The sequence below is a fragment of the Camelus dromedarius genome, chromosome 36 (assembly GCF_036321535.1).
Source record: "Camelus dromedarius isolate mCamDro1 chromosome 36, mCamDro1.pat, whole genome shotgun sequence".
In the NCBI taxonomy this organism is placed as follows: domain Eukaryota; kingdom Metazoa; phylum Chordata; class Mammalia; order Artiodactyla; family Camelidae; genus Camelus; species Camelus dromedarius.
The window spans coordinates 6028165-6055880 of NC_087471.1; the positions used below are offsets into that span (position 1 = coordinate 6028165).

The following is a 27716-nucleotide window of genomic DNA, read 5'->3' on the forward strand; positions in this document are numbered from 1 at the left end:
TTCTCTGCCTGGGAGAGGCCTCTGCCTGCAATAAGGCATCCCCGAAAGTGGTGTATCCAGGGGGTTCCTCATTGGTGGGCAGGCACCCACTGTCCCTGGGCACAGAAATGCTCACATCCCCCTTAATTCTACAACCTGGAGTCTTCAGTTCTTAATGGAAAGACACCCCCCCACCCCCACCCCTGCTGCCTTATTCTTGGTTTTAAAGACTCCTCCCAAATTTCACCGAAGTCTGTTAGGAGTTCGTCTTCACCAGTGAGATCTGTTCTCTTCCTTAGGTGAAAAGGACCAAACCGATTTACTTCCTTGATGACAAGGCCAGATAGCTAGAGCTTGAGTCTCTTATCTCAGACACAACTGTAACCCGAGGTGCATTCATTAAAAAAAAAAAAAAAAAAAAAAGCCAAGTAAGGAATGAGGTTCTGCCAACGTAACCGCCCTGGTCAGATGGACTCTGGAGAATCATGTTAACTTCTGCATTTCGCCTGGAAGAGAAATGTTGGCTATTTGGCAACACTTACAGAGGAGAGACAGGATGTGGAGAGATCTAGAACTGTGTCCCAAAAGAACTAATCAGGAATGACCAGCCTGTGGAAGATAAAATTGAAGTTGGAACAGGACAGCCAACTCCAAAGCAGTGAAGGCCTATGTTGGCTCGAAAAGGTGGAACCCGGGGGAAAGGGTGGGGGAGGGGAATGCTGGGAGACAGATTTTGCTATTATAGCAGCAAGAATCTAATAATTAGGGTGTTTAATGAGGTAGTGAGTCAGGGCCTGGTCAGGCCGTGGCTGAGCAGAGGCAGGCCAGACCCTCCTAGGAGCAGCATTATGGGAGGGGCGGGGGCTTCTGCGTCAGGCAGGAAGTTACCTCTAAGATTCTGTCATTCTGTGAGTCTCTGAAATGTAAGTTCTGTACATCATAAATTAGATGAGTGGATATGATGACAAATGTCAGTGGCTTCTTAAAAACTTTTAGAGTTTTTGCCTGTAGAAATGAAAAATGAATTGAAAGTGAACACATGAAAACCATGGATCATTTTTTAAGGTTACTTTCAGTGATTTTGTGTGTCTTTGTGTTCCTCCTATTTTCAGATCTTGTTTTCTTTCTTTTACTTCTACCCATATGTCCTTATATTCTCTTTCTGTCTCTCTCCTTTTACAGAGAAAGTTTCATGGGTGGTAGGTCTTTGGAATATACCAGAGGAATTTAAGGTCTGGTTATTTGGAAATGATTAGAGCAAAAACTCTGTAATGTCTTACCTGGTAAATGTTTCCTGATACTTTTTCTCTCTTCTGTAGCCACATCTTTCGGTGTGGGTTTAGGAAAAATCATTAATGCTCATGATACCACCAGTAAAGAAAAAGAAAATGCCAGAATGAATCTGGAGGAATATGCATGCAGGCACAACCAAGCTAACCTTGAAACAAACAAAAAAAGAAAAGAGTAAAGTAAAGAGATGAGGACTTCCCATAATACTAAAATTGCATACACCATAATTACAATAATTAACGTAACGCTTCAAAAGAACACACATCAACTAAAACAGAAGAATCCTGAAAAAGACTCGTCAGTATGTAACTAAAATCCCATTTAAAATCAGTAAGAAAAAGGTGACTTTCATGAAATGATTAGCTTTTTGGAAAAAAGAGGGTTCCCCCCAAATTTCAAAAATAAAACCATGTAATTATTAGGGAAAAGTATTGGTGAAGATTTATATAATCTTTGGGGAAGAGAGTTTCTTCAAAATAAAAACACTAAAGAAAGAATCTGAAATTAAAAAATTGATGAATCTAATAAGAAAAACTGATATATCTAATTTTAAAATGTCTGTATGTCAAAGCCACAATAAATGTATAGGCAAGTGGCAAAACAAAAAGGAAAGCATTAACAACAAAAATGAAAAAGAGTTAATGTCATAATATGTAAGGAGCTCTTACTAATCAATAAGAAAAAGAGGAATGTCTCAGTAAAGGACAAAGAAAAGCAGGAGAATAGTTAACCAACTCAGAAGAAACACACGGCCAATGAACCATGGCGATTTAATCTTGGGACTGAGGGCAAATTACAGCTATGAGATGCCATTTTGTATCTACCCAATGGACAACATATTTTCATTTAATGTAAACATTTAACATTGGCTTCAGTTTGGGGAACGAGACACTCTCATCCACTGATGTGTGTGTGAATTGATGTGACATTTTTGGAGGGGTCCTTGGCGATCTCCCTCAAAAGCCTTGAAAATACTCAGCCTCTTTGACAAAGGAAGTCCACTTATGGGAAGTTTTTTTTTTTTAAAGAAATAATTCTGTATGCCAAGGGTCAACTGTAGGAATATTTGCATTGAACAGAAACTGGAACCAATCTAAATGTCTAACGCTAGTGACTGTTTAATCAATTTTGATATGTCCTACGTGGCCGTTAAAAATGTTGTAGAAGAATACTTAATCACATGGAAAGATGTTCATGGTGTATGTTGCTGTTTTAAAAATAACTGTCATTTATTTACTTTGTTCTAGTTGGTTTGTTTTAACAACAAAAAAAGGCATATGCTTTGAGTAGAAGAAGTAGGAGTTAGTCTGGAAGCTTAAAGAACTGGGCAGAATTGTGGCTCCAGGGTGCCTTGATGTCTCAAACCGTCTTCCTGGGCACAACCCCAAAGCACTCAGCCTCTGCGTTTTGAGAGCTCTCTCTCTCTCTCTCGCTCTCTCTTTTAAATTGAAGTATAGTTGATTTTGCGAGCTCTTTGTTCATGTAAATGGCGCACCAGGGCGGGAAAAATAGGCTAAGGGTTCAGTGTAGCAGCTGGCAGCCCTCTTGGGAACCCCTCCCTGCCCAGTGGCTTCTGTTATGTGTCCTCCAGGCCTGGAACTTTGCAAGGCCCTGAAATGGTAATCAACCCAATAGCTGTCCCACCTTCTAGTTTGCAGTAAACATGCCTTCAGGCACGAGTGCCCAAGAGCTGACCAGTGGTGTCAGGGAAGGCACCGGGGAGCCAGCATCTTCTTCTTCCCTCCCCTCTCCCCCTTCCCTCTCATCCCCATCTCTCCCTTCCTCTAGGGAGAGGATGAAGCTAATACGGTTTGGGAAAGAAGAGTCTCTTTAAGAAAACAAAGTACACAATAATGAAATCAAATTCAAGCTGAGGACCTTGGATGGGTTCTGTGTAACTGAGAGGCCTGAACTTAAGCTTCATGGTAAATCCACCTTTAATCCTGAATTTTGGTTTTTAGCCTTCGCGTGAATTTCCTTTTCATTTGTATGCCGTTTGTATTTTTAACCTACATTAAATAATTGTGTTACATATTTCAAGCTTTATATAAATGGTGTTCTCCAAGAAATTTTGAGGCAGCTTGTTTTTCTCGCTCACCCTTGCATTTGAGAAATGTATCCACGCTGATATGTGTAGCTTTAGTTTCTTTTAATTGCTATATTCCATCATGTGACTCTCAGAATTTCTCCATTCTCCTGATGCAGTTTTTCAGTAAAAACAGCAGGTAATAAAACAAAAGCAGGTTGTAAACACACACACACACTGCAGAGCAAGTAAATCAGTGGCATTTCGTTGTAAGACTAGAACTCGGTCAATAAAACATGATTTTGACAAAGAATCCAGGAACAATACTAGGAAATTGATATATGATACAAGCAGCGTTTCAATTCATCTGGGAAAAATGCACTATTTAACAAACGATATTGAGAGAATCAGCTATGTAGGCAAAATCAATACAAGCAAATTTCTGCCTTACATGGTACACAAAGTTATAGTTTAGATGCGTTAAAAACCTCAACCCTCAAAATAAAAAATTTTAAGGTTTTAGGGAAAGAAGTATAGGGAAATATCATTATGATTCCAGGGAAAGGGAAACCTTAAATAAGTCATGGAAAGCAAAACTCATATAATAAGAGGCTGAACAATTTAAATTAAATTAATGAATAAATATCATCTAGATTGTTTAAAAAAAAAAAGGAATTGTATAATAAAAGATAGTCCAAACCATGTGAAGGACAAGCTGAAGACTGGGAGAGTTTTGCAACTTACATAATAAAGAATGAGTACAACAGATATATGTGAAAAAAAAAAAGAACACCCTTTAGAAAAATGAGGAAAGGATATGAATAGGGAATTCATAAAAGAGCAAAAACATGTAAGAAGATGTAGTTGCCTGATAAAAACATTGAAGAAATACTGCCTTACACCTAATACACTGACCACTTTGAAACGTCTGATAGGTGAAGAGTCATCAAGACTGCTGGGACATAGGAACTTTTAGATTCTCTTTTCCTCCTTCAAAGTGACACAGTCATGTGAGAGGCAACGTGGGCACAGCCATGGATCCACAATTCCCTTTCGTAGGAACTTAGAACCTCAAGATATGAAAAAAAACATGGAAGACATTTATTGCAACATTATTGGAGGTAGTGAAAAATTGTAAACGATCCTAAGGATCCACTAAAAGGAGAAAGGACAATAAAATATGGTATATCCATACAATGGAATACTGTGCAGCAGTTAAAGACATATACTTGGTCTATATACTATAACTTTAGATTTCCAAAACATTGTTAAATTGCAAAATCATGCTTATAATATGATGCCTCTTATGTAAATGCAACACACAAGCACATCAATATACAGTTATAGGTTTCTGGAAGGAAACACACCAAACTCCCAAGAGAGGTTGGTCACTTAGATAGAAGGAAGGGTCTAGGATTATAAGAGGTGGTCAATGGGTAATTTATTTTTATATATGATGCACTAGTTTTGTTTAAAATGTGCATGTATTTATGTACCTCTTGTTCAATTAAAAATAATTTAAAAGATAGAAGATTGGAAGGATGTATGTTCACAGTCCGAACTCTTGGAATGAAATGATAAGTTTTACTTTGTTCTTATCCGTGTTTCCTAAAATTTCCACAACGTTCATCCACACTTGTAATGAGTAAACAGTTGCCTTTCAAGGACTGCCGAAAGTTAAAAAACTCTTTGGGGGAGGGTATAGCTCTAGTGGCAGAGCGCATGCTTAGCATACATGAGGTCTTGGGTTTAATCCAAGTACCTCCTCTAAAAATAAATAAATAAACCTAATTACCTGCCCCTGCAAAAGCCGAAAAATAAAAATAAATTATTAAAAAGTTAGTTTTAGGTCACCTTTCAATATATCCTCCCCCACCCAAACTTAAACACATAGAACTGTGTTTGGAAAGAGTGGCAGGTTTTATTGCAAAATGAGATAATTCCCCGAAGTCTGGAAGGACAGAAGAAAGTTCTGGGAATCATTTAGCCCAGGCTGGTTCAGGGGGTTCTAGGGAAACGGCCCTTGTTTTGCCTTCGGAGATGTTCCCTTAACCAGCACACTCCAGGGACTTGACTTAGGACTTACTGACAATAAATATTTAACTACAATTAAACATAGCTGCTTTCTGGGAGTGAGTCTTCTCAGATGGCTGAGGTTTTTAATCTCTTTTACATTTTTACATTGTCAGGAGCAGGAGTAGAAAAATTTCTAGAATGTTTTGCGTACTTTCCTGCCTTCTTAAACAGAACACGGAGTATCCAGTTACAGCTTTGCTATTTCTAAAGGTTGCCACATGGTCCACTGTCAGTATCTGTCTAGAGCAACATCCTCTTTTTCCGCTAATGGATTTAGAAGTTAACTTCTTGGAATTGTTTGTAAAATAATCAATATGGGTGGGTCACGCTAAGTGGATTCCCTAAGATAAAAGAACACACACACTTTATGGCCTCTATTTTGGCTGTTTCACCCCCCTTCTTTTTTTTTTCTTTAACTTCTTTCTGGTTTTTAGTGATGTTCTGAAGTGCTGGCTTCAAGTCTGGAAGGTGGTACAGGGAGAGAAGAAAGAACAGCTTCCTTTATCACCACACTGTGGTATCTGTCAAGGGCAAAGCTTCTGCTCTTGGCACAGGGCTCTTGCCACAGAACTGAGTCACTAACAGATGAAATGTGTGAATAACCCTAAATTAAGGCAGACACTGTGAACTTACAGCAGTTATACGGTATCCATTATAAGATGTCATACTTTTGTACAAGAATTTTCCAAGATATAGCTGATGATTAGTAATGAAGTCTTTGTAAGTGACAACCTTATACATCTGAGAAAAGTAGGGGTCCAGGAAGGTTTGTGCAGATCTGGGACTGTCATCTCAGGCCTGCTCTTTGCAAAACCAGAAGAGAGAAGGGAAGGCAGAGTATACAATGGAGCCACAAAGCTACAGCATCACAGATAAGGACTTTCCTAACGTGGACGTCACGTTCTTCATTTTTCTTCCTATTGCAACAACCAGGCAGTAACACAGAGGGTGGTGATTCACGACTACATTCCAAGGCTCTGAGGGCAGGAAGTTATGCCTCATTTGATGTTGTCAGTTAGCTGGCGTGGTGGTGACCAGATCTAGTAAAAACACATCGGACAACAGTTTCAGATTCCTTTCACAAGGCATGCTCCTGCTCTCGAGAGCGTAGCCCCTGTGCAAATTGCTCTTGTGATGTGTCCGTGAAAGAAACTCAAAGAAATTGTGTAGAGGAGAGACGGCCTGTTTCCAAGTCTCATCCGGCGCTCTGGTGCTCATCTCTAGCAGACGCAGAGTAGATGCTGGCTCCCGGTGAGTCGGTGTTGTCGCACTGAAGAGGTGAAGAGGATAGAGAAGACACGATGAGGGCAGGAGTCAGGGATGGGTGGGCTGCCCCTTGGCTTCCCCATCCCTGGGTGCCTCGATCGTCCCTCTGTAAATGGCACATTCACCCTCTGCCCTGCCCGCAGTCTGGCCTGGCAAAGGCAACACTAAATGATGCCAGTGGAGGTGCTGAGAGTGATTTGGGGAGGAATGGGATAGTGCTGGGTTGGAGTCTGGTATTGTCTCTCCTGTCATCCTGATACGGGAACAGGAGAAAGTTCTGTGGTTCATCAGCTACTCCTGCTTAGGGTAAAGCTCAGTCTGAGGACTGGTTCCCATCCCAGGAGATCTGGAACACCCACAGCCCAGGGAGGCCATTGTGAAGGTACCAAAGCTCCTGGAATACAGGTCCTGGAAAGGGCCCCCAGATCACTCATTCTATAGGCACAGAAGTGAAGGCCCAGAGAGGTGAAGGGGCTTCTTCGAGATCACACAGCTACTCCCAAATCCAGACCTTTAGTTTATAAGTCCAGGGCCCCCTTCACAGACCTTCTTCATGTGGGGGCCTCTGATACTGCATGGCAGAATCACCTGGCGTATAAATGGGGCTGCCAGGGAGGTGGTGGTACTGGCGAAGGGAGTTGCTAAAATGCCGATTCCTGGGTCCTACCCCAGATCTAACGGACCTTTGGGAGCCGCACCTGGGAATCTGTATTTTAGCACAAAGCAATCCTCATGCAGCCCAGCTTTCTTTCAGCAACATCTTGAAGTGTTGCTTCTAAGTGAGCTATGTACATTCTCCTAGAGAACAAGAAAAGAACACACACACTAGTAGTTGGCACCAGACAACGCCATACCCTCAGTTGGCTGTCACATATGACAGTCAGCCTCACGTCTTGTAAGCCACCATCACACACTTGAATGTTCTCAACAATCAAAGCACATTTGGGAAAAAAAATACAACTCACATGGCCCCTTTAAGAGCCTTTCTTCCCCCTGGGTTCTGGGATGGGTGTGCTGGCCTTGGCAGGTCACTCCCAGCTTATCTTTCCGTCCCCACTGCCTCTCTGAGACATCTCGCTTCATACATGTGTCTCCGGCCTGAGAGCAGATGGTTTCTGATACAGGGCTGAACCCACCCTGCCTGTAATCAACCACAAGGGACCTGGCAAGTCCTTGGGAGATAAATATAGCTGAGATCTTCCCTGTAGGAGCCTCTCAGGAGCTTAAATATGGTATGTGTACAAGTGATGGATTTGCCAGCAGCTTCCGCTCAGTGCCCGCTAAAGGCCTTTTGCATAACTTCATTAGCTGTACCGGACAATTCCAAACAGAGTTAATTCAAAGGGTGAAACCTCTGAACACAGCGGGATCCCTGGTTACTCCATAGTGGCTTGAAGCTTAGGGAGGATTTGTCTCTTGGGTGCCCATGCACCCGACTGCTCCCTGCCTGCCTCCCAGCAGGTCCTCACCTGGCTCTGGACGGCCCCCTTGGGATTCAGAGCCTTTGCATCTTCCTCCGGTTCCTCTGTTCAGGTAGCACCAGCCAAGACAGAGCCGGATTTCAAGAAGGGCCCTGTCAGGGAGAACCATTCATTAAAAGACAACCTTTTGGAACACCGTGTTGTAGCAAAATGGGACTGTAGAATTTTCCTTCAGTCTGCATTTATTTTCTTCAAGAGGTAGTTCTTTTGGCTTGAGAAGAGGTAAGGAAGGGCTGTTGTTTGAATTTCTCTGAATGTTGCTTTAGAAAACAAAACCAGAGGCTTCAAGAATGGAGGTGCCTGGTGTCCCCCAAACTCAGCTCAGTGTCTAGCAGCTAAGATGGCGCTCAAAAACAATGTGCCAAATGAATAAGACACTGTCTGAGTGTGACCATTCGTGGGCATGGCCACTTCCTGTGGGTGGCATTCATTAGCACTTGGTGACTGACCACACAGTCCAGGGTTCGGGTCACTGACTTCTAGACTCAGAAACCCACTTTTGTGGGAGCTCTGAGAGTATTTTGATTTCTCAGGGGCTGGCTCATATTTATTAAACTCATAAGATTACTATGTGGAATGGGGATGCCAAGTCACCCTTGAATCACAGAGAGAAATGAATGTGCTGGGACCTCGAATGTTCCCTCTCTGTAGGATAACACTCATGGCAACCAAAGTGACCAGATGGTGACCTGGTGAGTACGGAGCCAGAACGAGGGGAACTAGATAAATGAGACATTTGGTGGCATCCAGATCAGTCATGGAGCTTTATACAACCGTCCAGCCAAAGGCACCGAAATACCATCATGCCGCCAGCAGTCACGGCCCCTGTGTGTCCCAGCATCAGGGAAGCTGGTATAGGATGGAACATGAAGGTTTTGCCAAGGCTGCCTCTTCCTTGATCTCTGCACAAGCAGGTCAGTGACCCACACCCTGTTGCTGAGGCTTCCATCTGTGACTCTGCTTTTACTTCCAGATTTCAAGAACATTTCTGATTTGCCCATTGTTTTTTCCCCCCAGTTTTATTGAGCTATAATTGACATACAACACTTTTATGAGTGTCAGGTATAAAGCATAATGGCTTGACATACATATCTTGTGAAATGATTGCCACGAGAAGTTCAGTTATCATCCATCACCTCATCTAGTTACAAAAAAGGTTTTTCCTCCAGATGAGAACTTTTAGGATTATTTATTAGCACCTTTCAAATATACCACAGAACAGTGCTAACTGTAGCCATCATGTACAATGCATCCCAGGTTTTTGTTTTTTTTAATGAAGAAACTTTTTATTTAGTATTAAGTTTTTGTTGGTTGGTTGGTTTTTTTTGTGTGTGTGTTTTTTTTTTTTTGGTGAGGGGAGATCATTAGGTTCATTTATTGATTTATTTTTTAATGGAGGGACTGGAGATTGAACCCAGGACCTCATGCATGCTGAGCACACGCTGTGCATGTTATACCCTCCTCCATCCCTGGACTTATTTATCTCCTAACTGAAAGTCTGTACCTTTTGACCACCTTCCTCCAATTCCCCCACCCCCACCTCCAGTAACCACAAATCTGATATTTTTTCCTATGAATTTCTTTTTTTCTTTTTAGATTCCACATCTAAATGAGATCATACAGTATTTGTCTTTCTCTATTTCACTTAGCATAATGCCTTCAAGATCCATTCTTTTTTTTTTCCTTTAATTGAAATATTGCTCCTTTCAGTTCATTATCAGCCAGGTTGTATGAACCCAGCCCTCCTCCTCTCTCTTTTGGATGACTGCCCACCTCTGACGTACCATGTGCAGACTTTTGACTTTAACACTCAGAAGAAAGCTGAACTTCCCTCATTGCCGAAGTGCTGAGGGGCCCCTGTGTACTAACAGACAGCAATTGTAGGGCAGATTTCTAGGTAGAAGATCAGTTTAGGGATTTTGTTTCACTTTTTTTTTCCCCTTACCCTCTCCGTGCTGTGGGCGGATCACAAAGAGCTTATGTCAGCTGCTACTGAGGAATTCCTCTCAGCAGGGCCTCCAAGTGGAAAAGTGTAGCAGGCACAGCTTTGGCCCCTCCTGTTAGTGACCATTCCCTCCCCTCCCTTTTGCTGTCGTTATTGGAGACTGTCTGACCTGTCTGAGGAGCCTCTGGTTTCATTCATTTGGGAATAGAAATTTTCAGCCTGTGAGATCCAGCACATGGCAAGAGAGAAGGTACCGCCCAGAAGTCACAGGGAATAGAAAACAGTAGAATCAGAAGGCAGCAATGATCAGAGAGAACCTAGGGCAGGGGTCAGTGCTCACCATCATTAGATGTTTGTTGACTGACTGCCTGATGGACTGAATGAATACCTGAATAATCTGACGCCTCCTAACACAGAGAAGGAAGCTTAAGCCACAGGGGATGTTGATTTGCTGAGTCACACAGCTGAGCAATGGCACCTGGGACTGGCTTGTAGGGGACCCGAGTCTCAGCTCTGTGCTCTGATATCACAACAATTGCAACTGGTTAAACTAAGGAAAGCAGGGGTGGAGAGTAGGAAATAAGGAGTCATAAAAGAGTAAAATGACCTAAAATACAGGCACACCTTATTTTCTTGCACTTTGCTTTATGACACTTCACAGATACTGCATTTTTTAATAAACTGAAGGTTTGTGGCCACTCTGCATTGCCAGATGATGGTTAGTATTTTTCAGTAGTAGAGTGTTTTTAAATGAAGATATGCACATTTTTTTGAGACATAACGCTATTGCATACTTAATAGACTACAGTATAGTATAAACGTAACTTTCATTTGCACTAGGAAACCAAAAAATTGTGTTACTCACTTTATTGCAATATTTGCTTTATTGCCGTGGTCTGGAACCAAACCTGCAATATCTCCGAGGTCTGCCTGTAATTACAGAAGAAGAACCCAACCAGCACCAACTGCAAAGCTCATCCTTGTCTTGGGACCTAGATACCACCGCCCTCCACGCTCTCTCCTCCGTTCCCCCTCCCATACAGCTGCCTCCCGGATGAGGCATCATTTTAATTTCCTTCCATCTCCAGGCTCTCCCCTCTCTGTCCCCCAGAGTCAACATGCATGCATCTCATACTAAATAAAACCCTCACTAGATCCAACTCCCCTCAAAACATGGCCTTATTTCTCTTTACTCTTTACCATTCAACTCCTTAAACAAAAGAGACCAGACTTGCATTGCCCAGTATGGTAGTCACTAGCTCCACATGGCTATGAAATACTTGAAATGTCTAAACTGAGAGGTGCTGTGTGTAGAAAATATACACCGATTTCAAAGACAGTGTGAAAAAAGAATGCAAACTATTTCATTGATAATTATTTTGGATAAATTGGAAGAAATAAAATATATTACTAACATTCATTTCCCCTGTTTCTTTTAATGTCTTTAATGTGGCTACAAGAACATTTTCAATTATATACGTGGCTCGTATTGTATTTCTATTGGGCAGTGCTGGTTTAGACTCTGCTGCAAAACATTTAAAGATCATATCGAATATAAAGTGCAAGGCTAAATTAATACAACATTGTAAACTGACTATACTTTAATTTTAAAAAAGTACAATACTCATAAAATTAAATGAGTATTGAGACCATGGAAGAACTTTGTGTTCTCAAACTATCATTTACAATCATCTTGTTGTGATGTGGGAAATCATGATGGAAATAACAAGGTAACCTATTTTTTCACCAGGAAAACTGACCCTGAAAGGACAGTCATGATACAGCCAACGTTAGTCCAGGCTTTATGTCTCTCATAATGTTGCAGAAAAATGTGTTACAGCTCGGTGTTACAGCTCAGTTGTGACATCAACCTGGATCCAGGGGAGACCAAGCAGCACTCCAAGAGTTGGAGAACTCAGGTTTGTTACGCCAGCAGACAAAGAGGAGTTAACACTCCAAGCTCTGGACCCTGTCCGTAGGTTTACACAGGCTTTTATAGGCTGCTAGTTTCCACTTTGCAACATCACACGCAAATAAGGGATAACAAAAGTTCACTAATTAGGAACAAGCTTTGTAGAAATGGACCAATCCATTTGGGAGGGAGGGAGATAAATAGCCAATCAGGAGTGAGCTCCATGCAAATGAAGTACTACAAATGGACCAATCAGAAGTTAGGGAAATGGACCAATCAGAAGTGAAGGAAATAACCAATCATGAGTGAGCGCAGGGAACCAATAGAATTTTTAGGGGTAAGTTCCACTTTTCTAGCAGTAAGCAGTTTCAGAGGCAAAAAGTGAGATAGAGTCTCTGGGCCAGGGATCTGGAAGGTGCTGGCAGGAGAGTAGTGGCCCTGCCTGGGGGTCCTGCCGGTCTTTTTATGGGGCTTCCCACCTGAATAGGATATCCTGGCCTTAGTAACATCCTAAGAAGCACACAGGATGTGACTTCTTGAGGACAGCTTAGCATCTTCTGTGATTGAACAGGAATATCCACGAGGGTATATTTAATGCCCAGGATGGAGGGGGAAAGAGTAAGGAGACAGCATGGAGTTCCTGGAAGAGCCCCAGACAGCATCGGAAGACCTGGGCCCAGAGGCTGGCTCAGCATGACCTTGTGTAAGTCATGAACCCTCCAGATTTCCTCCTCGGTGCTGTCCATGTACTGGAGCACAGTGCTGTCTCTGGAGTTCCCATCCTTCTGCCTTGCACTTAGTACCCAGGAGGCCCAGAGCAAATGACTGAAGCTCTTTAAGCCTCCACTTCCTGCTTGTAAAACAGGGGCTATGACAGTGATGTCTTACAGAGTGTTGGAGAGTCAGCGAGATAATCCATGCGGAATGAGTGCCCAATACATGTTAAAACAAAAAGCAAGTTACAGACTGAAAGGCACCTTAAGGGCCATATAGTCCAACACCCACCCAAACTCAAAAGTGCCCCTATATTTCCCCTGATATCAGCCTCCACTTGTCCATGGCCAATGGTGGGGACCTCACCGTCTCACAGGGTGGACCTTGTTTGTTTGTTTTTAAATTTTACTTTGTTGCAGTAAAATAGACAGAGCATAAATGTTACCACTGGAGCCATTTTTAAGTATGCAGTTCTGTGGCATTAAGTACATTCATGTTGTGCAGCCATCCTACCATCCAGCTCCAGAACTTTTCATCATCCCAAGTGGAATTTGTACCCATCAAACAGTAACTCCCCACTCCCCAAATATTCCCCTGTCCCCCCAGACCCTGGTAACCACTGTTCTTTCTGTCTCCATGAATCTGACTACTCTATGTATCTCAAGTAAGTGGAATCCTATAGTATTTGTCCTTTTGTGTCTGGCTTATTTCACTTAACATAATGTCCTAAGATTCACTCACATCGTAGCATGTGTCAGAATTTACTCCTTCTTAAGGCTGTATAATATTCCATTGTATGTGCATGCCACTTTTTGTTTATCCATTATCCACTGATGGACCCATAGTTTTTTAGTGTTTCTCATTCCTCCAACGAGTGAATTGAAATGTGCCTTTCTGTGACTTAAACTCATCTGTCCAGGCCTACCCTTGGGACAGAGCATCAGACTGGCCCCCTTCCCACAGGAATCCCTGGATTTGACCCACTAACTCCTCAAAGGCTAAGCAGTCTCTGACTATTTCATAATTTTCAGACCTTTAACATTGTGGTTCAAGTCTTTAGACCCACTTTAATTTACCCATCTTCTTTTAAAAAGAAATCATCCTTCCTTAAAAACTAAAAATAGACTTACTATATGATCCAGCAATCCCACTCCTAGGTATATATCCAGAAGGAACTCTAATTGGAAAAGATACATGCACCCCAATGTTCACAGCAGCACTACTTACAATAGCCAAGACATGGAAGCAACCTAAAAGTCAGATAATTGGATAAAGAAGTTGTGGCATATTTATACAATGGAATACTACTCAGCCACAAAAAAGAATGAAAACAATGCCATTTGCAGCAACATGAGTGGAACTGGAGATCGTCATACTAAGTGAAGTAAGCCAGAAAGAGAAAGAAAAATACCATATGATATCACTCATATGTAGAATCTGAAACAATGAGACAAATGAACTTATTTGCAAAACAGAAACAGACTCACAAACATAGAAAACAAACTTGTGGTTACCAGGGGGAAAGACGAGGTCGGAGGAGAAACTGGGAGTTCAGGATTTACAGATCCAACTACTATATATAAAATAGATAAGCAACAACGTCCTACTGTAGAGCACAGGGAACTGTATTCAATACCTTGTAATAACCTATAATGGAAAATAATTTGAAAGGGAATATATATATATATATACTTGTAAAACAGGGGCTATGACAGTGATGTCTTACAGAGTGATGGAGAGTCAGCGATATATATATATATATAACTGAAATACTATGCTGTACACCAGAAATCAATACAACATTGTAAACCGACTATACTTCAATAAAAAAATTTGAAAAAAAAAGAATCGTCGTGAACTGAGCCGACTCCTTGCCCTTTTTTGGTGGCCATATTTCACTGATTCACTGATTGAACACGTTTGACTGGGTGCCTCGTAAAGGTCCGGCAATTCAGTTAGTAGTTTACAGCTTGAGCTCTGGGGCGGCCAGACTTCTAGGTCAGAATCAGAGATCCATCCCTTACTATGTGCCATTGAGCCTCAACGTCTCAGGGCCTCAGCTTCCTTAATTATAAAATAACAATAATAATAATAGAACCTGCATCGTTGGGTGGTTGTGAGGATTCTGTGAATCAGTGCATGTCAGACATTAGAAGGGTGCCGGGCACTCAGCGGATATGCCATCTCTCTGTGTAGGGCACTGTGCCCGGTGCTGGGGGCAAGCAGTCAGCCAGGCTGACCTGCTATGGGCTCTTCGTGGTTTGGAGTCTAGCGAAATGGTCAGACCAGCAAACCATGACATGACATCCGGAATTTATTCATGGGCAAACATATCATTAAAAGATATGTTTTTAAGCAGAAGCAAGGCCCAATTATACTACAGTGTATTCCGTCTCAGGAGGAGAGGACTTCAGGGTGACGTAGGGGCGCAAGAGCGGAGCACTAACTCACCCGCACGTACTCGTTCTTTCATTCATTAAAAAGAGCCACTTACTGGGTTCCTCCCAGGGTTAGGCACGACTCGTGATTCGGGGAAGCATCAGGGAACAAAACAAAGATCTCTCTTCCAGGAAGTTTACAGTCTACTGGCAGGAGACAGACAAAAACCTAAGAAAGGCAACTGTAAATAAGATAAATTAGACTGTATTGAATAAATAATAAAGCCACCCTACTGTCTATTGGAGGCAGAACTGGCACGATTCTTGACGGATCGTAGGTTCTGTGTGAGTGACAATGAGGATTCCGGGATGACCCCTGGGCTTTTGGCTTGAGCAAAGAAGCACACCTGTGAGGTCAGGACGGTTTCCCAGGGGAAGTGCCATCTCAGCAGAGGCTGGAAGGATGGGCAGCGCCCACCCGAGTGAGGAGAGCCAGGAAAAACGTGCCGGGAGCTGGAGCTTGTACCAAGGTGATGGGCAAAGACATTGTCATGTGAAGTCTTACCAATCCAGGGGTTCCCCACCTGCCTCGCGTGTCCACAGTGTTCAGGATTTAAAGGTAAATTTTCACATTTTTTGGGGGGAGGGGAGGAGTGTAACTCAATGGTAGAGCACATGCTTAGCATGTATGAGGTCCTGGGTTCAATCTCCAGCACCTCCATTAAAAAAGAAAGAAAGTAGAAAAAATTTTTATGTTTTCAGAGATTTAAAAAACAATCTTGACTTTTAGCATTCCGAAAAGCAACTCCTCCTAGTATTGTGTCTTCTCAGAGGTTGATAAGTGTGCATTCCATGACTTTTTCCAGTTGTTGATTTAAAAAAAAAAAAGTTGACTTGAACCCGGTCAAGGACAGAGTACTGTGTCACGCCTCCCTTTTTGCTGATATTAGCTTCATTAATCAATCTCCTTGGGCAGTGCAGCTATAAATCAATGCAACCATAAGATAATACTGCGTACTCCATCTTCCTCTATAATAACAGCCGTAAGGATCAAATGAGATAAGATACGTGAACGTGCTTGGAAGTTCTCCAGAGTTACCCAGGTTGCCATTTCTTAGTAAGATTTGGCCACTGGACGTCTGGGATTGGAAAGACACAGGGACTAAGTGAGCAACGCTGCTGCTGTCATAGAGCAGCTGAGTAAAGCCCAGGGCAGCCTCTCTGTATTTCTACCTGTAAACATGTGCTACATTGTAATAACCCGGCGCCTGGGCGAGTGCATAGCCTTTTAAAAGCAACGTGCTGTCTGTGCACCAAGCTGATCAGTTTTGAGAGACTGCTCTTATTCGTGAAGTGACTCTCGTAGATGTGAAGCAAATGGTGAAAATTTGAATTGGTCTTTTTTACTATAATTTTGAAATGAAGTCCATGAAACATAGCAAGTTGTGTTCATGCCCTGATTTTATATACTTGCATTTATCAAAAACATTTTGATAAAAATTTTATAGACGCATTTTTGGGGGAAAAAAAAAAGAAAGAACATTTAAAAAGCAGAATTGGCTGCTGATTAAGAGACAGAAAATCTCTAGTGAACATCAGCATGCAATGAAAAATGTCCGTGACTACAGTAAGAGCTGTTACACAATTGTCAAACACTAATGGGAAACTGATATTTCTGAATATTTATATATACACATACATACCTACAGTGCTTTATGTAACTTCTTTTTTAATCTTGTAATATAGGAATTAATGTGCGCATTTTATAATTGAGAAACTAGTGTCAGAGACGCTAAGTACTTTTTCCAAGGACATGCAACTAGGTGTCAGTGGTAAGTCAGCACTTCGGACTTCAAAGTTCACCTTTTCTACTACGCTCTGCTTCCTCCATCGAGTGAACACATGCTTGTGTGCATGAGTCTGTGCTAGGTTCTGGGCATATAAAAGAACGTAAAACTGAGATTCTGCTCTCCAGGACTGAAGATCTAGAAGGGGGATTAAGACACGTGCTGAAACAAACCACAGTACAAGGAAGTAAATGGTAGATGTCATGTAGGTGAGGTAGCACACAAATCCTAAAGAAGTTCAGTGGAGAGAAATGTGTATGGGCTATCAGGGTCAGGGAAGACTTCCTGGAGGAAGTAACATTTTCTCATTCATTTGCATTTATTTACTGGTAGCCTACTCTGTGCCAGGCATGGCTCTAGGTATGATGGGACACAGCTGTGAAGATGTGACACCCAATGTCTGTTTTCTTGAAACTTACAGTGTGTGTGTTGCTGAGGTGGAGGGGGTGGGTAGAGAATGCAAGAGAGGGAATAAACAAACAAACAAGATAATTTAAGAAAGTAATGGATGCTATGTATTTTTTAGAAAAGTGACTGTGGGACTGGTTTGACTTGTTCTCCCTGAGGAAGTGACATTAGGGCTGGTAACTGAAGGACAAGAAGCTGTTCACGGGAAGAGCTGACACTGGATATTCCAGGCAGGGAATGAGTCCTGAGCCTCGAGGAGGGCACAAGACAGAACATTTGCAAGAACCTCAGGGAGCCAGGTAGATACGCAGAAGTCCGACCATGCAGAGCCTTGGGGAGTGTGGCGTTGGTGTCTCGGGCACTGTGAACCCAGCGGGGCTGCGTGCTCCTGGGAGAATGTACCGCTTGGGGATGCAGGGAGGAGCAGAGGTGCGAGATGTGTGTTGGGGATGTGAGGCTGCCTCTGTTCTTAACTCAGAGACAACAATGGAAAGATAAGGGCAGTGGTCACCCTAGATTCAGTTCTAAAGTGTTAGGGGACGGGGAGTTCTTCAGTGAATTCTCCATAGCACCGGTTCCCCGTGTACCTCATCCTTGTCCACAAAGAGAAAAGAAAAAAAGAGGATAAGTAAGACTTTTTAGTTCTAGATCTATCCTCCACAAGTCTCATCAGTGCATCAAGACGTATTATATGTTGCCTCCAAAATATACAAATATTTCTGTATTCAGGTAGTTATGTATTGATTTATACATGTGGAAAAGTGTAGAAATCAGAGGGGCCCAGCTCAATACATTTCCACCAAATGAACAAGCTTCTGTAACTAGTACCCAAGTGAAGAAACGGAACACAACCAGAATCTCCCGTCTCCCTGCTGTTGCCGGGGAAGCACTGTGCTGATTTCCAACACCATTGATTAGTTCTGTCCGTTTTTGAATCTCACATAACAAGAATTTAATTTTGTCTATGATTCTGCTTCTGGCTTCTTTTGCTCAATTCCCTGTATGTGAGATTCATCCATGCAGTTGCCTCAAGTTGGGTATCATTCATTCTTGTTGTTACATGACCTTCCATGGCGTGAACATACCATCATTTGTTTATCCATTCTGCCATTGATGGACATTTGGGTTGTTTCCACTTGTGGACTATTGTGAATTACATTGCTGTGAGTGTTTATATACATGGTACACAAAGTATGAGCTTCTGCTGGGTATATATTTGGAGTAGAATTGTGGGGTCCAAGCTTATGTGTATGTTCAATGACAGTAGACACTGTCACACAGTTTTCCAAACTGGACTATAGTGCTGATTAGTTTTAAAAACCAGTTAAAATACTCCTTCTGAGTATGTTGACCAAATACCATGGTTTTTGATAACCTGTCTTGGGTAGGCAGATTTCCAGGGAAAAACTACATAGCATACTATTACACAAACAAACTTCATGAATCACCACAATTTGGGCTAAATTGAGAATGTATTTCTTATGTCAAGAGGGACTCTGGTAATTAGCAAAGCAGAATTAAGGACTTTACAGTTTGTGTGAGGTGAGATTTTCCCATAGCCCAGAGCTTTAATTTTGGTAGAAGGTACCTTCTAGGCCAGTCTAGCATAGCTGAGCTGGGAGCCTTGATTACTGGTTTTCCATCTCCCAACACGGCAACCAAAGGATTCCATCCGGCTGTTCTTTGAGGCCACTCACAGGGTGTTTTCCCCCCACCCTCTGCTTCTGAACTGTGGAGAAGGATAGTGCAGTGGTTATCCTGCTTCACTCTCCCTCATCTGAGAGATCCCCAGCTGCTGCTTTGTTCACTGGTGGCCGTGGGCATGGTTCTGTGTCTTTTACCTGTAAATTCACAATTGCTGAGCCATATTCTTCCAAACAGCACTTGAAACTGGGGTCTGCGCTTGTGATTTAAGTTCAGGAGAGACATGCCATGTGTAGCAAGGATGCTCAGGGCAGAGAAAACAAATATGGAACCCAAATGGAAAACCCCAATGATTGGTGTTCCAATAGCAATCAAGGAAGGGCAACTCCTGGAAGCAGTATGTCTTTATCTAATTCTGGTCTGTCTCCAAAGCATAGGCTTTTTATTTTTATGCTATATCATCTCCACTCTCCTAAAAAGCGCCTCTTCTATGACCAGCAGTCTATTGAGACATTGGAAATATGGCAACTATGCTGCCTGGAGGATCATGATCTATGAAATCTGCTTGATGGTGGTGGGGTGAAATTCATCTGTGGAATCTGGCAAACGAGAGCATGTGCTAATGTGCTGTGTCAGGTGAACCTGGCCAGAGTGGAGCACGGATAACTATTGATTTTCACAGGGCAGGCATCTGAGATAAGACCGATGACAGCCATAAAGGAGTCTTATCAGCCTCTGGGGTTATTTCAAAGGCAGGTGAATGAAAAGTACTGAATGAAACACTTGCATTTTTATCCAATTTCTGCCACTATTCACCTCGGTCTCTGTGGACAAGTGACTTTCCCTCTTGGATCTCTTTGGTCACTGTGAGATGGGACTTGGGGACTATATCATATTGTAGGTCTCTCCAGGTCCTGGGCTTTGCAACTCCATGTTTCTAAGAAAAGCAGCACCCTCATTTAGCATTTGTGACATGCACTTTGGAAGAAAAGAAAATGTCACTATTTTTCTCTCCCATCTTCACCAACTGCCTGTGTTCTGAGCCTTGGGAGCTCCGGTACATCATGTTTTAATTTCCTGGAGGTGATGAAGGTCTGCAACATTTTAATGTTATTATGTAGGAATATGGAGCCCCTTTGAAAGAAATGCTTACTCCTTTAATAAGGAGTCCACTCCATTTACATCCTCATGGAATTTAGTGTCAGGGAGAGGTAAGACATGATGACTAGAACTGTAACACGAAGTAGAAGGTTATGAGAGCCGAAGGAGGCAAGAAAGAGCCATGGGGTCCAGCTGACTTCTTGAGGGTCAGAAAAAGCTTCCTGGGAGGGGAGCCACCTGAGCTAAGAAGTGAGTACTTTTGACAGCTGGAGACCTGGACAGCACTCCCTTAGAAAGGAGAGCAAGGAGGGAACAGAGACATGGGTTTAGGGAGATTTTGGGATAGGAAGAAAAGCCATAAGGCCACAAGGAGGCCATAGGCAGGGTGACCATGTGCCCTAGTTTTCCTAGGACAGTCTCAGTTTATGCCCTCTGTCCTGGTATAATTCTCAACAGTGCCCCTTGCCATGCTCAAAAAGCATCCCAGTTTGGATGATAAATTACACAGTCACCGTAGCTATACGTCATGCTCTCTCAGAAGCCGAATCCCTCCCTGGCTGATAGGATTTGAGAGAAGAGAGGAATCAGAAATGACTCTAAGCTTGCCAGCTGGTTGCCTGGTAAAACAGAGGTAAAATACAGGAGAAAAAAGCATGAAAAGGAGTCGCCGATTAGTAGGAGGAGAGATTATGAATGCAGTTTTAGATCCGAAAGATAGAGCTGCAGAGGGATCAGCATACCATTGAGTCCAACTCCTCCTCTGGAAGATGAAAGGACTGGGGCAAAGGATACTGGTCAGGACTGGAACCCAGGCCTCCTCCCGTCTAGTCTGCAGCTCCTGCCTCTCGACCTCACTGTCCCAAGCTCACTAGTGTCCCTCCGAACTTGGTGTCTGCTCAGAGCCTGCGAACATGGCCTTATTTAGAAATATTTTTGCAAATATAATCAAGTTAAGATGACGTCATCCTGGTGGAGTGCGGGCCCCTCATCCAACATGACCAGCATCCTTATAAGAAGGGGAAATCTGGACATGGAGACACAGAGGGATGTGACAGTGGAGGCAGAGACCGGAGTGATGCAGCTGAAGCCAAGGAACGGTAGGATTCTCAGGAGCTGCCAGAAGCCAGCAGGAGGCAAGGAAGGTTCCTCCCTTAGAGCCTTTGGAGGGAGCACAGCCCTGCCAATGCCGTGATCTTGGAACTTTTAGCCTCCAGAACCATGAGAGAGAACATTGTTGTTGTTTCAAGCTGACCGTATGTGGTGTTTTGGGACAGCGGCCTTAGGACTGTGACCTGCCGTCTGTTACTACAGCTGACACTCCGGCTCCAGGTCGGAACTGTCTGGGAGGCACGAGAGTGCCGGGGCTGGAGTGCAGAGGGATGCTCGGATTTAAAGCAGAGCCAGGGTGGGGAACGGGACCGTGGGAATGGAAGCGAGGACCAGAGGGAAGAGAAGAAAGGAGCTCTGAGGACCGGCTGCAGGGAGGAAGGAGTGACCACGCGGGAGGCAGAGGGCGCTGTCGGAAGGGCAGGACGACAACAGAAGTGAGGGAGGAATTCCAGAGGAGGCCGGGTCGAGAGGTTGGCGTGGGGAGAAGCGGGCTGACTTGGCAGTGAGGTCACTGTGACCTTTACAAGAGCTCCTTTAGAAAAGCGCAGGGCTTAGAGACGGCGATGCAAAGGCTTCGGGAATGAGTGCCCTGAACGGGGAGATGGCCAGCGTGGATCCTTCTTTCAGGGACTTCAGGATGGAGGCAAGAGAGAGATGGGGCTGCAGCTTAAGTGTGGAGCTGGGAAGAGGGACTTTACCAGGTGATGGAGGACTGAGTGTATTTGCGGAAAAAGGTGAGGAGAGGGAATGATTACGATGTAAGCAGTCTTGATGGGTGGCTAGCGGGTGGGCCAAGGTCACCCACGCAGATGCTCAGATGTGGCACACCCACCCCCCAATTCAGCCCATGTTTTGCCTCCACTCGGGCCTCAGCGCTCCTCTTCCACCCTCTCTGGCCTTGAGACATTGGCTCTGCGATGGGCTCTTGAGTGAGAGTGGGAAGAACCACAGCGCAGAGACCTTGGTGTGAAGAGGAGGCAGCTGGCATCCCTGGGTCTCATCGGTGGAGGTGCAGGGGCAGCTGCTGGGGAGGATGACACAGGCACCCACAGAACAGGAGTCCAGGGCTGTCTCACAGCAGGGCGGCCCAGCCCGCTCACACGGGACTCAAGCCTGGAGTCAGGGGCAGCATGAGTGCAGCAAGCTCTTGGGACTTAGAGCAGATCAACCATCCTCTCTCGAGCCGCTGATGAAACCGCCTGCTCTGTCCCTTGCGCGTCCCCATCCTTTGTGAAAGGAAGCCTGGTAAACTGAGGCAGCTGTGCGTTCTCTGCACTTGGTGGCTCTGCCCCACCACTTCCTTATTTGATGGGGGACTCTGGAGGGAGGCTAGCTTCTCCCTCCATTTCTTCTTCTGTCTCCTAGGGACACTCATCACAGATAGAGCTTTTAGGGAACAAGGTGCTGTCCTTGGGAAAGCAAGGGATTCTGGGATTGCAGGGTCAGATGTATATGTGAGGGAGGGAGCTGGCCTGTCTCGAGGCCCTCACAGCCCTCCCTGCAGATACACTTGACTTAAAAACACTGGAAATGTGGATCAGCCCCCGTTGTGAAAAAGACAAAATGCACATCCCCACCCTGGGACCAAACCCCATGACGCTCTAGGGGACATCACATCAGCTGCGCTCCCTCCATGGCAGGGGGCCTCCTCTCTGGTAGAGGAAACCTGGGGCCCCAAGGGGGAGGCACAGCACTGGCTAAATTCTGGTTGGGGTGTTATTACATCTGTGTGTCACATGGCTGCGCAGGTGGATGCCAGGGCTTGAGTAATTAGTGTAAAAAAGTGAGAATGATTTTGGAGAAAACCTGGACCTCTTACATCTGTACCCTTAACTCCTTTCTGTCCTCTTTCCTCTCAATGACCCCAAATTATATATACTTCACCATGAGCTTTTATTCTATTTTCTTTCCTATATTTCATTGCCCATGTGTTGTGTCAACTCCCATGGTCAACAGGTAAGGAAGCCCGCCAACCAAAAGGGCCAGAGCCACATAGCTGGTAGATGGTGGAACCAGGGCTTGGATAGGTCCGTGACTCCGACTCCAGGTCAAGTGATCTGCACCCTATGCCCTCTGTGGCTTCCTGTTTCTAAGCGGAACTTGACTCCCAGTTGGGCTAAGACAGCATGACGACATCTTCAGAACTTCAATGTTCAGGAACTTTACGTAAGACTTGGGTAGAACCAGCAAGTCATTCTGAGTCTCCTGTTCCAACCCACGGGGCAGGATCACTGGGTCCCTCTGCTGCTCTTTCCTTGTTGGCCGTGTGGCCAAAGCCCTGGGTTATGGCATCTGGGATGTCACCCCCTTCCAAGGAGGACTTCCACCGAGGTCGAGGACCAGGGCGGGCTGCTGTATTCTGATACCAGGAATGCCTCCTTCATTTTGATGCCCATTTGCTACTATATACAATATTGTTGGATGGGAGGGAGGAGCTGAAACCCAGGTTGGGTCCCCAGAGATGACTCTGAGATCCACACCCACAACCTGGCTTCCCAAGGGAACCTTCACCATGCTCTCAAAGGTGAGGAAGGCCACCTATTGAAGCTATGGTGCAGGGCTCGGGAGGCTGCCACCTGCACTGCCACAACTGCCTCTCAACATTCATGAACGAGGTGTCCAGACACTGCAGTGCTGTTGCAATAAGGAAGTGACTGCCCACCCCAACTGCCCCTAACCAAGAGTCTACGACTTTGCTAAGGCAGGAGACAACATCACAGCAGCAGGAAGGTGGCCTCTCTCTGCCTTCCATCTCCCAGATCTCCCTTGTTCATCTAACTGGCAGAATTTAAATCGCATCTAGGCTCCCAGCTGCAAAGGAGTCTGGGAAATGTGGTTTAAAATGTTCTGGCCAGTACAGTGTAAGGAGAGGTTTAAGATGGATGCTGAGGGCCAAACCACCGTATCTACCATGTATGGTGAGAAAAATATTGAATATTTATAATAAATATTCCATAGATTTTCTAAATGGCTCTGGCTTAACATTTATTTAATGATAGGATATGAACATGAATATATGTATATTCATGTATGACTGAAGAATTGTGCTGTACACCAGAAATTGACACTACATTGTAAACTGACCATATCTCAATAAAAAAATTTAAAAAACCATTTATTTAATGAAATTAAAAGACCCCCACAAAATTTCTGTCTCTGAAGATGATGAGCATGTTCACAATTGCTAAGAGTCCTCTAAACCATCCAAAGGCTGACTTCTCTCCACCAGTATCACCATTGCAGAGGTCCGACAGTTTCTCATCCATTGGGAGATTATACCCCCAAGAGAATGATGCACTTTCATTCTTTTCATTTTTTAAGTTACAGAAATAATAGAAGCATTATTTGCCTGAAAAATGTAGCAAAAATACCTACAGTACTACATCACTCTCACAATAGCCACTTCACTCTTTTCATGTGCATATTGACATCTTTGTGAATGCCATGTTCATAGAGTTGTTGGTTTTTTCAATTAACTTGGTGTCATAATCATTTCCCATGCTGTTGCATAATGTAATCACAACTTTAATGGCCCCACAATATTTCACTAATACAGGCATCATAGTTTACTTAGTCATTCCACCCTAGTTGAACATTTTGGTTGTTTCCGATTATTTATTACTATGAATAATGCTTTGAAGAGTGTCACACATATCCAGACTTTTGTGTCACATGCCCAGAAGTGGGATAATGGGTTAACACTAAGGGTTTCCATTTTTGCATAAGTATCCACAAATTTTGATCAACGTTTCTTGAAAATCGCCTGTGGCAAAAGCAGGGACATTTTTCTCCAGCAACCACTACATACAGAGCTTGTTTCTACCCAGCACATCCCTAGCACTCATCTGGGGAGTAACCACAGGCAGCTACCACAGATGGGGAAATGGTGCCCTCAGCCTTGACGCCTCTATTACAGGGCTCACATCACTGAATCTCAAGTCCCTGGGAGCTGCCTAGGTTGCTATGACCTGAGTCTTGGAACCAGGGTGAGGCCAAAGAGTGAGTGCAGCACCTTCAGGGTCTTCCCCACCCTTCCATATCTCAAGGCATAGCTTTCCTGACCAGAAGCCTTCTCTGGATAAGGAGTCTGGTGCAGTGAAAGCTGATCAGCTAGAGCCAAGTCTTAAGCCCCAGAACATGCACGTGTGGATGCAGATGGCACGCTTTCAGGGAGCCTTAGATAAACAGACAGGTGACTCCCCTACTTTTTGATCCCTCTTCCTTCCCTCAGAGCAAGACAATTATTATTTAGGTTAAAATAAAGCAGCCTGGGTTACTTTTTATTTAAGAAGACAGCTTTGGATGAGTTTAAGAACTAGGAGACCGGAGTGTTTAAAGACGGGCAGATGCAATACTGAAAGACTCAACTCTCTTGGCCGCTTTGCGTCCTATCGTGAGACCAGGCCTCTCCAGCCCCAGGAAAAAGTCCTGAAGCTGCCTACTGAGAAGGGCTCCATCCTGGTGACTACTTACTGTCTTCAGTCCAGGGCAGGGTGGTGGATTTAGCCCCTTTGTGAGAATAAGAGGAACAACAAATTTTGCTCTGTTTTCAGTGAGAGAAAAAAATTCGAATAAATGGCTGTTCTCCCCAACAAAGCAGCCTGGCGCAGGACCGTGAGTTTTGACTTTGTCCCCTCCATAGTACACGCCCTCCTGTTGCACAAAAGAAGGTGCGCCACTCATACCGCGCAGTGGGTCCTCAATTTTAGAACTCCACTCCAACCCCACGTGGCCTCCGCCTCCTCCTCCAGCCACCATAACTGCTCCCTCAATGACACTCGCAGTAACTTCCCCGCTCCAGGCCAGAGGAATGCCCAAGCTTGCTGAGCAGTACTGTTTGCAAAACCCCGGGCTCTGGGGGAAGACTGTCCGTTGTTCCTGATCTCCCTCCAGCCTTAAGCATTTCCCCCCTGCGGCTCGGCTGACCCTCTCCAGTGACTGCCCTCTCCTCCCCCGGCCTGCCCACAGTGAGACACCACCACCCCACCAGGAGGTAAGACAACTTCCCGGGACACCCCAACGTCTCCTCTCGCCCCCATCCGGTTGCTTGGAAATTTGCACTGGACAGTGACATCACACTGGGAGGCGGGTCCCCACTGTCCTGTACACCAATGGCGCGGCCGCGGCCGGCCTCTTCTTTTCCAGTGATTGGTGTCTAGGGCCCCTCCGCTCCACCCCGGCCCGCCATGGCGTCAGGCGCCGCAGCACCGGGGAGGTGGTTCCCACTTTAAAGAAGTGAAGTTTTTCGCCCCCTCCCCCTCCCCGCCCGCCTCCTGCAGCCTCCCGCGCCCCGCGGAGCCGGCGGATGGAGCTACGCTGCGGCGGCGTAGGGAGCCAGGCTGGGGGGCGCAGGATGGATGGGGACAGCCGAGATGGCGGCGGCGGCTGCAAGGACGCCGGGTCGGAGGACTACGAGAACCTGCCGACCAGCGCCTCCTTATCCACCCACATGACAGCCGGAGCGATGGCCGGGATCCTGGAGCACTCGGTCATGTACCCGGTAGACTCAGTGAAGGTGAGGCGCTAGGGGACTTTGGGGACAGAGCGATCCGAGAGGAGATACCGCGCGTGTGCGTTTGCATCCCGCGCAGGAGCAGCCGCGGGGCAGCTCCCCGCAACCGCGCTCTCCCCGGGGCCGCGGCGTCCCGGATCTCCCGGGGCGCTGGCGCACACCCAGCCGGGGAGCCGGGGAGCGCGCTGCGCAGCTCCTTCCGCTGCGCGCCCGGGCCCTGGGGGCGGCCCCCGAGCCCACGAGGGTGCCCCAGCCGGTGCCCCGCTCCGCCGCTCCCGCCGCGTTCCCGGCCGGGGTTCCTGGCGGCGCTGCGGCAGGTCAGGAGAAGTGGCGAGCGCCGCTGGCCTCGCTGGCGGCGGCAAGGTTCCCCAGGGAGGCGGCCGGTGTGGCTTTGCACAGTCTTACCGCGTCTGGCCACGCGATCGGAGGGTTTGCGGTCCCGGGTCATCGCGGCTCCCGCTGGCGAGCCCGGTTTCCCAGCCGCGGCGAGAGACAGCCGCCGGTCGGTGCGGGGTGGCCTAGGCTGCTCACACGTGTTCTGTCCCCGAGGGACTTGCTGCCGGAGCGCTAACCGCGCTCGCGCCGGGAAACGTGGCCCCGGCCCGGCCGCGCGCCCTCCGGCAGCCGGCAGCCTAGCAGCTGAGAGGCAGTGAGTGACATTTGCCTTCCCTTTTTGTTGCAGGGAGGCGGGCAGGCAGGGAGAGCGTGTGCTGAACAGCCTTTCTTATGGGTTGTGTAATAGGCGTTCAGTTTGCCCGGCACTTGCCGGATAGTTTTAAATGAGTTTCTGTAAGGAGGCAGCTTCGGCCAGGCGGATTTTGCCTGAGCTGCCCGCTGTCAGCCTGTTCAGGACACCGACTGTTTAGGGGACAGAGTGCTGCAGGGAAGTAAGAGCAGTATTGTCACATTGCACTTTTGTAGGCATAACTCATCCGATTCATACAGATTAACAGATGAAGAAACCGAGGCGCAGGGAGGTGAACGGGTTAGTTTCCCAGATTCATGCTCCATCTGTATCTTCTGACTG

The 27716-nt window shown here is 45.4% G+C and overlaps 1 protein-coding gene and 1 long non-coding RNA gene across 5 annotated transcripts in view; one reads left to right on the plus strand and one right to left on the minus strand.

Moving 5' to 3' along the window:
• Nucleotides 1–2025: 2025 nt before the first annotated feature.
• LOC135320055 (uncharacterized) lies at nucleotides 2026–27348 on the minus strand. 2 transcript variants are annotated; one of them, XR_010379197.1, is made up of 4 exons: nucleotides 27095–27348; nucleotides 8107–8210; nucleotides 7336–7435; nucleotides 2026–6641 (listed from the first exon to the last, which is right to left on the minus strand). It is a non-coding gene; the product is annotated as an uncharacterized LOC135320055 (long non-coding RNA). The 2 variants fall into 2 exon arrangements; XR_010379198.1 differs by lacking the exon at nucleotides 27095–27348 and adding an exon at nucleotides 10929–11313.
• Nucleotides 26362–27716, plus strand: part of SLC25A37 (solute carrier family 25 member 37) — a 37197-nt gene continuing 35842 nt past the window's right edge. The window contains exon 1 of one of the 3 annotated variants that reach the window (XM_031442201.2): nucleotides 26362–26692. In XM_031442201.2, coding sequence (XP_031298061.1) covers nucleotides 26483–26692 — 210 coding nt within the window. In that variant the 5' untranslated portion in view covers nucleotides 26362–26482. The remainder of the gene's footprint in view (nucleotides 26693–27716) is intronic. The other 2 variants (XM_031442202.2, XM_064482480.1) reach the window with 2 other exon arrangements.